At 37.3% G+C, this 18,807-nt stretch overlaps 2 protein-coding genes across 7 annotated transcripts in view; one reads left to right on the forward strand and one right to left on the reverse strand.

The window, feature by feature from the left end:
* The window catches only part of LOC137720239 (serine/threonine-protein kinase BSK3), a 107,175-nt gene that overhangs the window by 20,066 nt on the left and 68,302 nt on the right, over positions 1-18,807 (reverse strand). The window lies entirely within an intron of this gene.
* LOC137719535 (uncharacterized) lies at positions 1,979-17,548 on the forward strand. Of its 5 annotated transcripts, none has more exons than XR_015964653.1 (6): positions 13,518-13,672; positions 14,270-14,309; positions 15,793-15,894; positions 16,043-16,080; positions 16,361-16,490; positions 16,638-17,548. XR_015964653.1 is itself a non-coding variant. In XM_088697808.1 (5 exons), exons 2-4 carry the CDS (start codon positions 12,874-12,876, stop codon positions 16,711-16,713), a joined length of 330 nt encoding a protein of 109 aa, XP_088553934.1. In that variant the 5' UTR covers positions 1,993-2,745; positions 12,339-12,873; the 3' UTR covers positions 16,714-16,739; positions 17,070-17,548. The 5 variants fall into 5 exon arrangements, 3 of the variants coding, with proteins under 3 accessions (XP_088553940.1, XP_088553934.1, XP_088553933.1); XR_015964650.1 differs by lacking the exon at positions 13,518-13,672 and adding an exon at positions 14,022-14,045; XM_088697808.1 differs by lacking the exons at positions 13,518-13,672; positions 15,793-15,894; positions 16,043-16,080; positions 16,361-16,490 and adding exons at positions 1,993-2,745; positions 12,339-13,087 and having other exon boundaries at positions 16,638-16,739; positions 17,070-17,548.

An 18,807-nucleotide genomic window follows, 5' to 3' on the forward strand; every position in this document is an offset into this window, starting at 1 on the left:
GGAATATTCTCCTTCTTCTCCAATGGTTCGCCGGATTCCGACGCCGGCCACCGCTGCACTTGCCGGTTTCTAGAAAACTTAAAACTTGAATATCTTCACCATTCCTCAACCAAATTTCATGAAATTTGTACCAAAATGAAGTTGTAAACGAGTAGAACTAGTTCTTACCACTTTTACGTCCTAAACCCAAAGAAAAATGGCTGGAAAAATCCTTGAAAAACTGGCTATTCCTGCAATCCCACAACCAAGCTCATTTCGACATCCAAACTTAACCAAAACTAGCCTAACATGCTAGAGAAGATTAATTCTTACCTTCTTAAGTCTTAAATCCAGCTAATATCTTCTCGATCACATAGAAGAAAATTCCACTCCTTGCCAGAGCTCGGGCGTCTCGAGTTCTACTAGTCTTTTCCTCAAACCAAGGGCATGGCTCGACTCCAAGGCTTGCAAGGAGTTCAAAAAAAACCTCTACTAGCTCGATTTGTGAGAGATGAAGTTCGTAGAGAGATTAGACGTATAGATTGTACAGACGAGGAAGACTCGAGAGAGGGAGAGAGAGAAGTCTATACGTGTGTGTGCGCATGTGTGTGTCCGGATTGGGTATCCATATAAAATCCTTAAGTCCTAATTAGGCTACCAATTGTAGGCTAAGATTCATCCAAAACAATCCCAAGCTTCAATTGGGTTCAAAGAAGTAGGAAATGAAAATAATTAGTCCATTTTCTTAGCCCAATAATACATTCACAACCCAACGCTCAAGGGTAAAATAGTCATTCCACGCTATCGAGGATAAAATATATTATATTTTGGGACGGGTTGTCACAACTACGGTCTAGCAATATTCATTTTCACTTGTAAGTGAGAAGTTTTAGGTTTGATTATCGCCAAAGGCAAATTTGAACCATATTATTGTTAGTCCTTTGTGAGACTTAGCCCACTCCCTCACCCCTTAGTGTAGATAATATCGTTTGTTCAAATAAAACAGAAAAAACACCGTTGCATGGTACACTATATCACTAAAAATGATAAAACAATTATCAAAAGAAGGCCGAATCCTTATTTATTCCATTACCAAAAATAAGGTAAGATGCATATATTCCAGTACTAAAAATGATAAAACAATTATCAAAAAATTATACCAATAATTGTATCAAGCTAAGCTTACATTACATGGATAACCAAACAAAACAACCGGGCAAAAGCCTTATTCAAACATAAGGCACCGACCTCAAATAATTATAACGCAAAAACTAAATTCTAATAATTATATGCAATGGGAAATTAACATAGAATCCATTTCATACCGTTTATTAGTTAAGCAATTGGCTCCTGCCAAAATCCATTTCATCTTAAGCACTGGGCAATAAAAAACAATAACAAATCCTTAGGTTAATTGCATATGTACAGAGTGTAATGTATTAGTTAGTCAGGGTTTGTTAAGTATCATAATACTCGTTTAAATGGGTTTATAATTCGGTTGAGTTTGGTTTAGTTCGGTTTCCGAACTTTTGAAACTGAAACTAAGCCAATATAATCTAGTTCGGTTTATTTCAGTTTTGGTTCGGTGTTCAATTCTATTTTTTTCGGTTTCAATTTTTCGAACCAATCTCTATTGGGTTGGATTGATGCTTTGCTCGTCCATGTCAACCTAAACCCAATTCAATTTCTACTCAAATTGCTCATACACATATTACTGGTCCCACTTCGTATTATATAAGCTAGATACAAGTTTGGAATGACTATACTTGAAGTTTGTTGTTTGCTTTTTATTTGAACAATGTGCAATAGTATTGCTTTTTGTTAAAATATTAATATTATCTTGTCATTTAATTTCAACTTTGCATGGTTGAAACTTTAAAATGCGTATTTGCTATTTGGTTTATTTTTTTAATAGATTATGATGTCTAAAATTGAATTTTAAATAGTTCTGCGTTATTTGGTTCAAAATTTGAGATCTATTTTATAAAATAATAGGGTTAAAAAGATTGAATATGATAAAAGGATAATACTTGGGTGACTGTTCAGTACCTCATCAAACCAAACATTCTCCTTCTCCCTCATCGAACCTGACGCACCCACAACCCCTCTCTTCTCCCGTGATCCCAATCCCTAATTCCTGCGACCCACCAATCCCTTTCTTCTACAGCGACTGCGATCGTCGTCCTCCGTTATGGACGATGGCGATGATTGCGACCTATCATCATCAATTCGGACAGTCCCTCTCACCATTTAATCGATGATGTTTGTGCCTTGTGGTGACGAGCAAGATCCTGAAGCCACAATTTCTGCCATTAATTAAATTGGATCTCCATAGTGGTAACAATCAGTGCGTGAAGAAGAACAGAGCATGAATCTCTTTTTTATAAAAGTAAATCGTATGAGTTCAGTTAGATGCGTGATAGCTTTTTGTGAAAGAATTTGCAATGGTTTTGCTGGTCTGGAACTGTCAGTACCCAAGTACTATCCTTGATAAATTTAGGCAAACCCGAATTCACTTGAGTAAGCCCGAACCCAATTTAAACCCGAAACCGAATAAACAACAACAATGGAAGAAGAGGCAAAGCCAGCCGTGTCCACAGCCACCCAAGTCCTCCCATCCCCTCTGAGCTCCGCCGAAGTTCTCCCTGTATAGCCTCCGCCGTTTTCTCTTCCTTCCAAGACCAAGAAGAGACCTCTTGAAAATGATGCCCTTTTCTCCAACTCATCCACTCTCTAAAAGGTTCGCGCCGTCCTCATTTTCTCGAGGTACAGTTAAAAACCCATCTCCCAAGTTTTGCATCTTTATGTGAATTTCTTGTGAATTTTGAAGATTTTTGTGATCTGGGACCGGGTTTTCTTTCTATTCAATTGTGAATTTGGGTTTGTTTGGATTCACAATTTGAATGTCTTTAACATTTCTAAATATTTCATTTTCTATAAAAAGATTAGATAAATGTATAATCTATAGAATCTTAGCTTTCAAGAACTCAGAGATGTAGAAAATATCTTCTTCTCATTTCACAAAAAGACTCTTGAACAATACATTTACATCAGAATATATAGAGACAATTCTATTGACAAAACTGACCTCAACATACATCAATTAATTACACATCTACCCTTGTCTAACGAACTCCAACTATACAATTACTACTAGACTCTTTACACCCCCTCAAGCTGAGACTGGGGACAGGAAAAGTGCCAAGAGGAAGCTTGGATTGCAGAAAACAGAATCTGTGTTTTGATAGAGATTTGGTATGAATATCAGCTAATTGATCTTGGCTGCAGACATAAAGAACTTTAATCAAATGTGCCAAGACTAGCTCCCGAATGTAATGATAATCCACTTCGACATGCTTTGTCCGAGCATGAAACACAGGATTAGAGGCAAGAGAAATAGCTAAAATGTTATCACACCAAAGAGTGGGAACTTTAGACAAAGGAAAGTTGATATCAGAAAAAACTTTGCAAATCCAAGTGATTTCAGCTGCAGTGTGGGCTAAAGCTCGATATTCAGCTTCGGTAGAAGATCTGGCAACAGTGGGTTGCTTTTTAGCATTCCAACTAACCAGATTTGGACCCAGAAAAACACAGAAACCAGTAGTAGACCGTCTATCAAAGGTACAACCGGCCCAGTCAGCATCAGAGTAAGCCGTGAGGTCAAGAGAACCCTTTTTAAACCAAAGACCTTGTGTAAGGGTGCCTTTTAAAAACCGAAGAATGCGTTTGACAGCCTGCATGTGTTGATCCCTTGGGGAATGCATAAACTGACACACTTGGTTTACTGCAAAAGAGAGATCAGGCCTCGTCCAAGTAAGATACTGTAAGCCACCCACCAAAGATCGATATTCAGTAGGGTCAGAGAGTAAAGAACCACTGTGATCAAGTTTAGTAGTACCAAGGGGAGAGACACACGGTTTGGCACCTGCCATGTTTGCCTTGTTAAGAAGATCAAGGGAGTATTTACTTTGATGCATAAAGAGACCATGAGAAGTTCTTTGCACCTCCAATCCCAAGAAGTAATGGAGGGGCCCCAAATCCTTAACAGGAAAAGCTTGACTGAGTGTGTGAATAAAACGTTGAAAGACAGTGGCATTAGGTCCGGTGACAAGAATGTCATCGACATAGACCAAAACAAGAACAGGAACCGAAGCTTGAAGAACAAAGAGAGAAGCATCGGATGAGGACTGCTTGAACCCAAGAGTGCACAGAACTTGGAACAGTTTATCAAACCAAGCCCGAGGGGCTTGTTTTAAGCCATACAGAGATTTCTTGAGTTGGCAGACATAACTAGGAAGATTGGAATCAGTGAAACCAGGTGGCTGAGTCATAAAAACATCTTCCTTGAGATCTCCATGTAAGAAGGCATTACTGATGTCTAATTGATGCAGAAACCAGTCATACTGAACAGCCAAGGTTAATAAAACTCGAATGGTGACTGGCTTAGCTACGGGACTGAAAGTGTCTTGATAGTCAACGCCCTCTTTTTGATGAAATCCTTTGGCCACTAACCGAGCCTTGTACCGATCCACTGTACCATCAGGTTTCCGCTTAATGCGAAACACTCATTTGCAGCCAACAATGTTTTGAGACGGAGAGTGGGGAACCAATGTCCAAGTACCAGTAAGTTGAAGAGCATTAAACTCTTCCTGCATAGCCTGTCTCCAATGTGCATACTTAGAGGCTTGTAAGTATGTGGAAGGGACAAAATCAACATCAACAGGTAAGGGATGTTTTGTGGCAGAATAGGCTTTGGGTTTAAAAATGCCTGCTTTGGATCGAGTAAGCATAGGATGGGTGTTAGGGACTATAGAAGTGGATGCAGGAGCGGATAATAAAGGTGGAGAGGAAACAGGCTCATGAGAGGGTGCAGGGGATTGTACTGTAGGATTGATAGGAGAAGTGGAGGCCGGAGAGGGTGAAATAGGAATCTGGGGAATGGAGAAGTGCAAATCAATAGGGGAAGGTGGAGAAGGAGAGTCCGGGGAAACAACCGCAGAAGAAGAACGGAGAAATGGGAACTGTGTCTCATTGAATAGGACATGACGTGAAATATATATACGCTGATTAGTAGGATCAAGGCACCGATAGCCCTTATGCTGCAAACTATAGCCCAAAAACACACATTTTGTACTCTTCCCTTCTAACTTGGAGTGAATATACGGCTTTAACCAGGGATAACAGGAACAACCAAAAACCTTCAGCTTGGAGTAATCAGGAATGGAGTTGAATAAGATTTCCCATGGAGAGTGATGCAAGCTGGAAATAGGCAGGCGATTTATCAGATAAACAGCAGTAGAGAAGGCTTCGACCCAATACAGGTGAGGGACTTTGGAAGCAACTAAGAGAGTCCGTGCGATCTCAACCAAATGCCTGTGTTTCCGTTCAACACAGCCATTTTGTTTCGGTGTATGTGGACAGCTGAGTTGATGAGAGATACCATGACCTTGAAGAAAGGATTTAAATTGCTTACTTGTAAATTCACCCCCTGAATCGGACCTCAAACATTTGATTTTATTACCAACAGAATTTTCAACATAGTTCTTGAATACAACAAAAGTGGAAAATACATCAGATTTGGCCTTTAAAGGAAAGAACCAAGAGTACTTGCTGTAATCATCAACTATTAAAAGATAGTACTTATAGCCATAAGCAGAAACTACGGGAGCAGGGCCCCAAACATCACAATGTAACAAATGGAGACTAGTAGGAGAAACAGAACTAGAGTGCTTAAATGGTAGCTTGTGATTCTTAGCAATTGCACAGTCCGAGCAGAAGAAATCAACAGAGTGATTTCCTTGCAGTGCAAGTTTATTGGCAGACAGAACACGCCTGAAGATAGCAGTAGAAGGATGCCCCAAGCGACTGTGCCAAATAGTCATAGGGGCTTTAGTACCGACTAAAGCATGAGGGGAGGAACAATATGGAGATAAAGAAGCAGGGATACCTTGAAAGGTGTAGAAACCATTATTAACCGGTCCCTGCAAAAGCATCTTCCCCGTAGAACGATCCTTAACAACAGAACCATCGGAATGCAAAGTCAAAGAGCAGTAGTTATCCTTGAGAAATTGGTATGCAGAGAGTAAATTGTGCTTCATTGTCGGAACATGTAACACATTGTTCAATTTAAAAGAAGCATGAGCAGTATTTAACAATGTACTGCCAGTATGATGAATGGACAAACCTTTACCATCGCCGATATACACCTTGTCTTCACCAGTGTAAGGAGTAGGAGAAGAGAGATTGGAGATGTCATGAGTGACATGGGAGGTAGCACCAGAATCTAGAATCCAGGAAGGAGAAGGCTTGGAAGCATAATGAGTGTACATAGCAGCAAGTTTAGTAGGAGGTACTTTCCCGAAGATATCTGGATTCATTCGGTCATAGCAATCAATAGCTTCATGACTTGATGATCCGCAGATTTGACAATTTGTACGACCACCAGAAGTATTAGGAGAACAAAAGCCTTGATGGATGTACCTTTGGAAACCAGAATTAGAGTGAGAACCCCGATTGTTGCCATGATAGTTGCGATTGCCTCTGTTGTTGTGAAAACGAGTATTGGTCCGGCCACGATTAGAGTTGTAGCGAGAAGAATTCTGCATAGGATGATTCTGAGCTGCATAAGCTTGAGAAGAATGTGGTGTAGGAAGGAGAGGTGGTTGATTCTGAGCTGCATAAGCATGAAACGGTTCAGTAGCAACCGATTTCTTTCGACGAGCCATTGACAATTCCTTTGTAAGAAGAAGACCATGCAGTTCATCCAAAGTAGTAGATGAGAGACAAAAAGTAATAGAATCAACAAATGAGTCAAATTCCTCTGGTAAACCATGTAATGTAGCAGCAATCAAATCACGATCAGACACAGACGCACCAGCAGCGGTTAAAGAATCAGAAATGGCTTTAATTTGCTGGAGGTACTCAGAGATCGATTGAGAGCATTTTTGAAGAGATTGAAGACGAGATCTAAGCTGATGAATATGAGCATCAGAGATGCCACCAAACTGCTGTTCCAATTTAAGCCAGAGATCACGAGAAGAAGAAACCCCAACTGTGAAAGGAATAATCTCCTCAGAGAGAGTTGAATTCAACCAGATCAAGAGATTTTGATCTTTTTCATACCATTGTTCAAACGTAGGATTGACAGAACGATCAGACAAGAGAGGAGAGGAACAAGGTTCAGATCCATCAATAACACCGAGAAGTTTATAACGACGAAGAATTGGAGCAAAGAGTGTGATGCGAGAATTATACGCACACAAATTAAACCCTCTTTTTGTCAAATTGTAGTAAGTATGTAAGTAGGGATCGTTCTGGACCGGGGATTAGGAGGGATTGTTAATCACTTGGATTTGACTCAAAAACGTAAAATAAAGTTTAAAACACTATACTAGACTCAAAGAATGCAAAACTAAACTTTAAAACACTAAGACAAACCAAAAGACTCAAAATACTTTAAAAACACAAACTAAATTGATTTCTAATTAAATTGAACAATAAAGTAAAGGGGGGATTGTGTTTGGACGAGATTAAATTAAATGGACAGAATATAATTAAGGGCAAAATGTAAATATGAATGTGATGAAAATATGGATGATGGAATAGCCAAGGGGTTCTTCTCCACACATGTTACACTTGCATACAAGATTGATTTTCAGTTGGTCTTTCGATAAATTATGAAACTCAACACCCCGGGTTAATTAGGTCCGCTTAAATTAACCGTCAAGTTTTCCTTAAGTTAATGAATTGGATGATTGCATGCGACAACCCAAAGCATTCCCCACAAGTTCCCTACATGAATTGCATAATAGAGATACAAGCAAGAATCATTAAGCATCATGAAAACTATAAGTGTTGACGAGGCATTCGTTACTATGATTGCATGAAACTAGTGCCAAGAATTCATTTAACGCGATTGTTTATAAGCAACCTCCACTACTTGTGAATATAAGTTCATAACTATTAGGTGAAACTCACTTATATTCTAGCGTCGTATTCATGCATGAAAATTAAGCGTGCACTCTCAATAAACATACATAAATAAGTTATCAATCAAACGGTTAAACAAATTGAATCCACAACTTATGAAATTCCAACCAAAGATAATCAATTCATATTGCAAGCATAAACATAGTTTCGAATCACCCCCTAGCTAAAGGGGGTTTAGTTCCTCATACGTACAAGACAAAGAGAATTGAAATTAAACATTGAAATCGAAGAAACACCTAAACATTCCAACAACTCAAACTTGAATTGTATGAACGTTTAGGCCCTCTTCTCTTCCTCTTCGTTGCGGCACAAGGTCTAAGGATAGTTTGATGGTGTGAATGGTTTGGGGAGTGGTGGAAATGGAAGGATGGTGTTTGGATTGTAAGGGAGAGATGCTGGAAATGGGTGCTGTTTTGCACGGCAATGTGTGTTGATTTTTTGGTGTGTGAATATGTGAATGAATGCATGGGTTTTTATAGGGGGAATGGGAGAATATGTGGCTGAAATAATGATGGAAAAACAGCTAGGAATGGGATGGGAGTGCACGGCAATGATGGGAAAAAGGGATTGTGGATGAATGATGAAGAGTTGCATGTGGCTTAGTGATTAAAGAATGAATGGATGTGCTGGAATTGAGTGGATGTGTTGCTGCCAAGATGGGGGAAAATATGGAAAATGGAAGTGTGATGCACGGCTAAGTGATTAATGGGATAGAAATGGGAGTGAATGTGGCTTAATGATGAAGGTGGAAAGCTGGAAAGCATGTGGCAAGGTGTGTAGATGCTGGAATTGATGGAAAGGCACGGCCAAGGATTTGTGTTAGGTGATGGGTGCTTGTGTTGGCTGAATTAATGAAGGGAATGCATGTGAATTAAAGCTAGAGTGAATGATGATGAATGCATGTGGATTAAAGAATGAATGGTGGCTGCAATAATGAATACATGTGGCTGAAATGAAAGGGAAATGCAAACCCAACACACGGCAAGGGATGTGTTGGTGTGTGTATGGGAATTTCTGGTTCTAAGGCTTTGTTTGATTGGGCTAGGCCCTTTGTTTTATGTCCTAAAGTGCATACAAGGCTTCAATTTCGTCCAACACTTTGGCTCCAAGCATAAGCTATCCATTCTTAGCCCAAAAGGCTCCAAAATGCACTTCTTTGCTCCTTTAGCCCTTAGAACCTGAAAACATACGAAAATGACTTAAAACACTTAAAGAACTAAGAAATAACAACGTAAATGCACAAGAACAAGCCAACTAAGTTGCCTAAATATGCTCCTATCAAATTCCCCCACACTTAGCTTTTGCTAGTCCTCGAGCAAAACAAAACAACAAAAGAACACGAAACTAGACAAAACGAACCAAAGACAATCTTAAACCTTCCAACGTTGCCTCAAGGATTTCCAATGCACATGACATGTTAAATTTCATTATCTCCACAGATTTTGGTTATCTTTACACTTAAGTACATACTTAATCATAGTCACCACATACTAGTTCACAATTAAGCATTTAAAACCATGTTTAGAATGTAGTAACATGCCTTAGAGAATTTGCTCAATTCCTTACAAGATATGCACTCAATTTTCACTCAGATTTTCTAACTACACACCCTAATCTAGTTACATGTGAGAAGATTGATGTAAACATCTCACATATATGTATCATAAAGAGAGCAATTTCTGGAGTTTAATAAGCATGTTTAGGTATGATCTCATGAATGGAATGCTACTACTTAGATGCGAGAACCAGTGACATCATAAGCTCATATCAATTCCAAACTCCACATTATTGAACACATAACGATCAAGATAGAAGTCAAAGGGGTTTAACGGGGCTAGGGTATTGGCTAACAATGAAAGGATATGGAAAACAAAGGTTCTTAAAGAAATAGTGAGCAAAGCACTTGAATCATCTTAGAATTCACTTTTGAATGAAAAATCAACTTTTGAACAAAAAGGGAGAACAAGCTCTTTTTTTCTTTCTTTCTTTCTTTTCTTTTCTGTTTTTCTTTTTCATATGTTTTTCACAATTTTTTCTTTTCTTTTGACTCTCAAAACATACATAAACACTTAAGAACAAAACATTCTCTCCCCCACACTCATTTTCTTGCATAATGTAACTCAAAAGGAATTCATTTAAGTCATGCTCACTATCTTTTAAGAATAAGGGCGTGGACTGTCCTAAACTAGGCTGGGTGAGGATAATGTGGGTAAACAAAGAATAAAGGCTAAACAAGGCTCAACGGGGTTAAAACTTACAACAAATAAGAAATATGGGAAGTAAGGCTATTTGGCTATGGTGGCAACTACACAACTTCATCTTGATATATGTTATGCAATTCAATGTCATGCTTTGAATGAAACGGATATAAGTTCTAGCATTTAGTTCTATTATGATACAATTGCATTCTAAGTAGCAACCAAGCAAGGAATAATGAGATCATGCAACAACTTTAGAAAACAAAGAATCACAGATTATAACTCTCCAAAGAAGGTAATGGCTCGAGTCTCACAGGGTTGTAGCGTTCGTTTGAGTTCCTTCCTTCAAGCATGTTACAAAAACGAATTTTTCTTTTATGATTGCATGTGAAGTCATACATTATAACCATAACCAAGCATATACCAAGAGTAAATCAAACTTTTCTCTATGTTTATAACTCTTTTTAACAGTCATGCAATTACAAACCAAATCCTTATCATTTTGTTGGAAGGTACCCTAAGACACAAACACACAAAAACGACTCAAAACACTCTTTTTAGGCTTTTCAAAACATGTTTTTCAAATTTTTATGTGATTTTCGGAGTTATAAAAACAAAACATACTAAAACACTCTAAAACATCTTAAAAACACCTTAAAACAGCAAGGAACAACATTTGAAGTTAAGGGTGATAAAATCCCACGAATTTTCATCAAATATACTTAGTTACCCCCCCACACTTAAATCAAACATTGTCCTGAATGTTTTAAGCATAGATTCACACAAAACATAAGTAAACACACAAAAAGCACTTAAACATACTAAACATGGCAGAATGTAACTAACAAAGAGAAGAGTTTAGGGACGCAAATCTGGTTATGGAGTGTAAATTCCCTCTTCTCCTTGGTGATTGCATTGAGGCTTGATCTTGGTGATTCCACAGGCTTACTCTTGAACTGGGCTGGAGGATTCTTTTGGTTTCCTCCAATCGTTGATTTTCCTTTGTGCTACTCTTGAACTGGGCAGCAGGATTCTTTTGGTCTCCCCCGAAGGTCTGAGCTTACTCCTTTTATCTGTTTCTTTGTTCAATCTCTCCAATTCGTATTGAAGAGGGTTAGAGGATAGCTCAGCATATGCAGTTGTTGCTTGTCTCCACATGCTTCAATGTATCATTTTCACTTGCCTTACTTGCTCCCCTTTGCAGAAGTGGTCTCTTCTCTGGAAGTGTATCAACCGTTGAAGATGACTACTCGAGAGCAACGCTAGGTAAGCAACCAGAGATCGGAGCAGAGAATCCGTGAGGCGGTGGAAATCGAAGATCCACCAAGACTGCGAGGATCGAAGAGTCACCAAAACCTGGAGACGATGACGACAGTGACGAGAGCAAGCAAAGAACCGTGAGGCGGTGACAAGAACGATCGAAGATTCACCATGGCCGTGAGGCGGTGGCGATTGATACCATATAGAATCTTAGCTTTCAAGAACTCAGAGATGTAGAAAATATCTTCTTCTCATTTCACAAAAAGACTCTTGAACAATACATTTACATCAGAATATATAGAGACAATTCTATTGACAAAACTGACCTCAACATACATCAATTAATTACACATCTACCCTTGTCTAACTAACTCCAACTATACAATTACTACTAGACTCTTTATAATCTTTGTAATTCCGCTGCCTTGTACTTGCATTTTAGGCGCCCTTAGTAACTCTGCCTTGAAAAAAAAATCGTCTAAATAATGAATTTGATGGAAATGTCTGTTAGTAATGATTGAGATGGTTAATGTTTTCGGTTGCAAAATTCTAATATTTGAACTATTAAGTGAAGAATGAAGGCAAGTGATTTATGTTCTCCAGTGAATACAGGTGTTTCTATTTTGTATTAAGTGAAGCTGTCCAAATTAGTCTTTATTAATGTGTTAAGTGATCGTTACGTAATCTGTATGCCATGGGTAGAATTTAGAAGTTGATTTGGTCCTTTTGAGACTGCAGAGGATAGGCCTATGGGAGTTAACTTGGTTTGTAGATTGTTCATCTATCAACGTTGTCATTGTAATCATTCTCAATCAATTTCTTTAAATCCTGCTGTTGTGCGCTGCTTCGTTTGTTTGCTACATTAAATGAAGTATGGATGGAGTAACTTTTTGTTTTTTTGTCATCTTGAAGGTTCTCCGGACCCCTGACTTTCGAACGTGCAAATCATCCGAAGAAATTCAAGATTGTCAGCTCATCAGGATTTTGTTTTCATCTTTTCACGCAATGACATATATTTATCCCTTGAGTTTAATATGATAAAGCTGAGCTGATATGTTAATCTTAAAATAGTGGTTTATTAATATGGTACTTATGATTACATCCGACCTTCATTCACGTGCTAACTTGGTTTATTAATCTATCGTGTGAATAATTATATTGAGTTTCACTCGTGAAACTCAGTTTGTGATAGTTTTATTGTTGGCCACCCAATCCTAGAATATTGTTAGTAGCATTCAGATGGCATTCTGCTTCCTTTACGAGGAGATATCTGTCTCACTCATCTTCTTATGTTGACGCATGGTTCTGTCCTGAGTTTCTTGAGCTCCATGTATGCCTTCACTCCAGATTTTGGATCCCTTTAGACACTTTTGAGTTCAAGGCTTTTTATGACGGAGCCAATTGCATGAGATGTTGTTTGTAACTTGTGATTTGCTTATGATTATGTATGTTGCAAATTGCAGATGTGAAGCTTCTGATGGAACTTTGCAAACAGATGATGGCGGAAACAGTTTCGGCAATAAGAAGTAAGAATACGCCAGGTGAAAAGCCCCAAGATACAAAGGCTTTTGGAAAACCATCAGAAAAGAAGTTTCCATCAGGTGTATCCAGCGAGAATCAGCGGGCTGAAGATGGTCAGACTCAAGGGACAAATATTGTTGGTGGGTCTGCTTTTGGGTGGAATTTCATTACATTTGTAGGTGAAGAACCAGTTTACCATGGAATAACAAAGGAGTCATTTCGAGCTAATGGCAGCAAAGAAACAGTTCTGTAATCCTACCGTTATCATAGATTCTGATTTCATTAGTATGGTTATTCACCTTGATTCTTGAAATGGGATCAGTGGATGTTGTAATATTAGAATGAATGAATGATTTGATCAATTGAAATTTATGCAGCAATTTTATTACAGAAAGACAAGTTGTTTGAGTAGTATATTCGCTGGAGATTATACATATACTAAAACCCGGTTCCCCCGGGCACTGTTTTTCACTGTTCGTGAACAGTTAAAGGACGGTAATACCCTCGGGTTTTCAGCTCTCATTTTCTGCTTTCCTCACATGGGTTTTCCTTCGTCGTCGTTGTGCGCTCTGATTTCTCTCAATTTCTTCCTTCTTGTTTCGCGAAATTATCTCCGGCGAGACACGATCTTTGATTTCTGGCTGCGATCCGTACGTTGGATCGATTTCGTCTTTTTCACCATTTTGTTTCAAGCCTCTCTTTTGAGAGAATTGTTACGTATTAAGGTTAGTGATTTCTAAATTTTTGAGTTTTGCTTTGCAGTTTGATTTCATTTTTGGTTGTCTTGCCCAGATGTTAGAAGCTTTTAATTTTTTTGGGTTCAATTTTAAATGGGTTGTTGCTTTCGGAGTTTTCTTTTGATGACAGAGATTAATCCGTTGGTTTTTTAGTTAGGTTGTGTTGTGGGTCTTGACAATTGTTTGTCTTGCCCAGATGTTAGAAGATTTTCTGTTGAAATTGTTTCTCTTCTCTTCTTTGTTTTTTTTTTTTTTTTTTTTTTTGTGCCATCGGGTTTTGCATGTGGGTGTATAATCAGGTTTTCTTTTGAATTTCAGAAGATTCTGTTTTTTATTTTTTTGGAAGACATTTATGCTTAAGGTGAGAAACTTTGGTTGGTCGCTATTGGGTTTTGTTGTAGAATTAAGTTTTTTTTAATTTTTATTTTTAAAAAAAACGAGTTACATTCGTGGGAATTCATTTGTTCTTCTTTTTTTCTGCATCTGGAAAATGCCACCTGATGTGAGTTTATAATTAAATATGAATATCAAAATGGGTTTTCTGTGCAAATTTTCTTTTTCTGATTTTTGGGTCTTTGTTTTCAGGCTTTAGCGCCGTCGTTTTCCGAAGCCCTCTGTACTCAAGGTAAGCAATTTAAAATTTTGGTGGACTTAGATTTTTGTTTTAAGTTTTATTATATTGGAGTTAAATTTGGTTGCACCTTGGAGTTGGTTTTGTTGAAGTTTCTAATGAAATTGAATTTGGTTCTTTTTTGGGGTTGATTTTGTTTATGTTTTTGTTTAGTTTTATTTATGCTTTTAACTTAAGGAGTAAATAGGTCCTCATTACAACACTAATGTACCACTTAGATACATACATATATATATAAATGAAATGTCAGACTGATACATTTTGGAGAAGTGTATCAGACGTGTACCTCCGATCTGGAGGAGTTTCTCCATTGAAGTGTTTTAAGATATGCTCAAAGTATTTGACGTATCTCTGGGAAAATCATAGAAAAAATTGTTAATCACAATGATGTAGATAGATAAGGAACACCAAGCTTAAACGGGAAATCCAAAAATTTAACTGACTCACAATCTGACTTGGGAGAACCAGAGTTTTTCCATCCATACACCTTATATGGTTATAGTAATTCATGGCCTCCTCAGCCATAGGGAAGAACTGCAGATACATGGAAAAACAAACAAGAAAAAGTTATAGTCATAAGTGCAAGAAATATAAAGCCAAAAGAAGCACCAACATTTCCACCATACAACCCCAGGTCTGAAGGTGCTGATTATTGATCTTACTTTAAGAAATAAGAGAAGGCTACAAATCATTACTCCTGTCCTTGCCATACCAGCTTTACAATGAACCACCACAACATTTTCGACGCCCTCCTGTAACCATGAATGAGCACTTCGACAAAAGGATTCTATGAGCTCGATTGGGGGGCAATTATGATCATCAAATGGGAAACTTGCAACCTTGAAACATTCAGAGAAGCCAAATATAGAAGAAGCTCTTATTCAACATGACTGAAAAACAGAATTACAGCAACGAAAAGTTAAACGTTTTAATCTATTTGACTATACTTTCAACTTTCTTCTTTCTCAATATATTAACACATACAAGATGGCCCTCATTATGTCATCACATCATTCACATAAATGTCTTATGATTTCATCAACGGCCATTTTGTTATTTAATCAAAGATGTTAAAGTGAAGAACTTTAATAGCTCCATCAATGATATAGAATTCTTTTATTATTATTATTTTTTTTGCATATAAAAATGTTCCAAGCACTTCACCTAGCAACAATATCATGCCTTATTTTTCAATTTACTTATAAGGTTTCACATTTTTGTAAATATCAAGAACAAAAACCTGGGACAGCCTCACAATTTGGTGAACTGACTAGGTAATTGACAGTTGGGTATGGGTATGGGTAGTTAAAAACTATGAGACATGAAATTATTGTCAAATGCAAGGACAGAAGGTCATGTATTTGCAAAGTTGAATCGGCCCAAGGACCGAGTTGTTATGTTTGAGTAGATTACCTGATCTCCTAAGTTGGGTTTAGGTTTAATGCTCAGTAGTTGTTGTGCTTCTGCTGCTTTTTAGTTGTCGAGGATATGCAGGGAGAGCAAGTAAAAAGATTGTATTCACTGTGTTGACGCATTATTGAACAAGAGACCCAAAGGGAAGGACATATTCAATCTCAAGGTCTGTCAGCTTTCACTTCTTAATTTTATTATTATTAATTTTGTTTGCTCTTTCAAATTTGAATGCATGAGTTTTTAAATTTTATTGCGATTAGTTAACCTGAGATGGGTTTTGGGTAATCATATGTTATTTTCTGATTTGGTTACAGGATGCGAATCATTGCTTCTTTAGAAAAGATTAAGGAAGGTGAGCAATTTCAGAAGAAAATGCGATTATCATTTTCCAGAGATCACGGCATGCCCCTTCCGTTATTTTTTGGTGGTTGTAAAATTATGACCTGACATGGAAGTGGGTTTTGACAAGATTTTTTTTTTTTTTTTAATTTTGCATCTGCAGTGTCATGTTAAGCATTATTGTTTACGTATAAATGCGAGTGTGTTTTACATTTATTTAATGCCTTTAATTTTAACCTCTGCATTTTCAATGTTCACTAATGCCTTTAATTATCCTCTGTTTTACATCTCAGTGACGACACAAAAGCTCCATAGAAAAGGTATCAGCTTTTGACTCAAATTTCGACGGTGCCCTATCATCTCTCCCAAAATCAAAGCAACCCCAAGCAATTCCGGAATCATTTTTCTGTGTCCCAAAATACAGTATGTAATATCCTCATCTCAAATTTATTCATCTCACAAACGTTGATATCAAGTTCATAGTTTTTCATTGTTCGAAATTCCACACTACTCAATATTTAATAACACTTTTATTTTCCTCTATTTACCTTGTTATTTGTGATGTTGCAGCAAAGGAAATATCAGACGCGACTCTTACTCCAAAGGCTCCAACCAGAAATGTATCAGATTCCCCAATCATTTCTGAAACCATATATATGGCTGCAAAACAGATATGTATACCCTTTCATTGTTCTATACTTTTTGAATTATTCACGACCTATTAAACATGATCTCTTTATCCCATTCGCTTTAAACTCAAATAGTTCACTAGATTTCTTTATCATAGTATCTTTCGACCATCTTTTGTATGTAAGTAGGACAATTTCGTAAATCTTTTGTATGTAAATATTATATACATATGCATCAAGCATTCTCTTTTGTATGTAAATAGGATTATCTACTAAATCTTTTGCACGTAAAATAGTATGTACATACAGATCAAGTATTTTTGTATGTACATAGTGCTATACACAAAATTTCATGCAGTTTTCAATCCTGCAGCATCGCGCGGACCTCTCTTACGAGTATGGTACTATTATCTGGACATGGGACTAGGACATCAACTTAAAACAGTTGCAGAGTGTCAAGTGTGCATGCAGGCCCAAATGCAAACCCAGACCAAGGTAAGCCATCTTCCCAAACCCAGGCCCCTCCCAAATTCCTTGTTTCGATTCGAAGGAGGATGAGAAACCGGCCAGTCCAGCGGCAGAATTGATGACAAAAAGCAGGGTCAACCAACGGGATTGGGGATTGTGGGTTAGGGTTCTTTTTGGGGATTGGGTGAGAGAGATTTTTGGAGAAAGGTGCAAATGATGACTAAGTTGGAGGAAATAACTCATTTATATACGAGGGCAATTAAATCATTTCAACATGTCAGAAAAATCATATTTATGTCCTATTGTTTGTTGTGCATGGCGTGCGCATATTCGGTTTGTCCTATTTCAATCCTAAGATTAAGAAAATTGATCATTTTTAACAAATTCTCAAATTTTTAAGCTTACTTATGTGATATTAAGTATGGCCATTGTAGTAACTAGTAAGGTTTTAATAGTTTAAAATTATCAAACTAACTTACTTATGTGCCTGGCATTTTAAACACTAAGAGGAAGAGCATTTGTAACAAATATTGGATTAACCGTTAAGGTTTTAGTAGTTTAAAATTATCAAACTACTAGTAAGGTTTTAGTAGTTTAAAATCCAATTCCAACCACCACCGCATATTTTTTTCACATTTTCGCACTTCTAAATGAATTATTATGAGTTTTTAATGTGCTTTGGCATTTTAAATTCCTTTGTATTTTTAAAGTGCCTTGAAAATTTTTAAGCTTACTTATGTGATATTAAGTATGGCTATTGTACTAACTAGTAAGGTTTTAGTAGTTTAAAATTATCAAACTAACTTTTTATCTTAATGGGTTGAAACAAGTCATCCACATGTAAACCCGTTAACGACCTCATTAACGGGTAACCCAATAACGACCCGATTAGTTATTTTATTGATTCGAAATCCGTTGTTTTTTATCGTGCTAACTGATTGTGTAATAAATTGCTAGGTCTAAAAAGGGCTAAGGCAAACAACATTTAAAACGAATAAATAAATCTTTCTTTTTTTTTTTGTACAGAAAAAGAATAATAAATTTTGAATATATAGATTTTATAGGAAACTTCATTTTAATCCTTAAAAAAATATGATTTTTAGACTATAGCCTTGTGTAAGATTAAAATCCAATTTTAGTCCCTAGTACATTTAATCATCTCATTTATTAGTTATATTTTGATGTTTTATTTATCTTTTTATCCCTATTTTAATGTATTAATTACATTTAAATTTAATTTTCATTTCATTCATCATAATATATTTTAATGTCTACATTTACGCAACTAATTTTTTTTTATGATATATATTTCGATAAACTCCGAAGCCAGTGAGCTCCCAACAGGCCTTGTGCTAGGTAGGAATGAAAATATACATATAAGGATCACTCCCCTAGGCGATGTGGGATCTTACAATCCACCCCCCTTAGGGGCCTGATGTCTTCATCGGCACACCACGACCAGGGATAAGCTCTGATACCAAATTGTCACATCCCGATCTCGACTCTACCGTAGCACGATATTGTCCGCTTTGGGCCCCGACTACGCCCTCACGGTTTTGTTTCTGGGAAGTCACACGAGAACTTCTCAGTGGGTCACCCATCATGAGATTGCTTTTGCACGAACTTGCTTAACTCCGGAGTTC

The sequence above is a fragment of the Pyrus communis genome, chromosome 1 (genome assembly GCF_041283825.1).
Source record: "Pyrus communis isolate YQ-2024b chromosome 1, ASM4128382v1, whole genome shotgun sequence".
In the NCBI taxonomy this organism is placed as follows: Eukaryota; Viridiplantae; Streptophyta; class Magnoliopsida; order Rosales; family Rosaceae; genus Pyrus; species Pyrus communis.

Coding starts and splice junctions, on each gene's coding strand:
- LOC137719535 (XM_088697807.1), top strand. Junction 14,310..16,637: donor CGAAGCCCTCTGTACTCAAG/GTAAGCAATTTA, acceptor GTGATGTTGCAG/CAAAGGAAATATCAGACGCG. Junction 16,740..17,069: donor ATATATGGCTGCAAAACAGA/TATGTATACCCT, acceptor TCAATCCTGCAG/CATCGCGCGGACCTCTCTTA.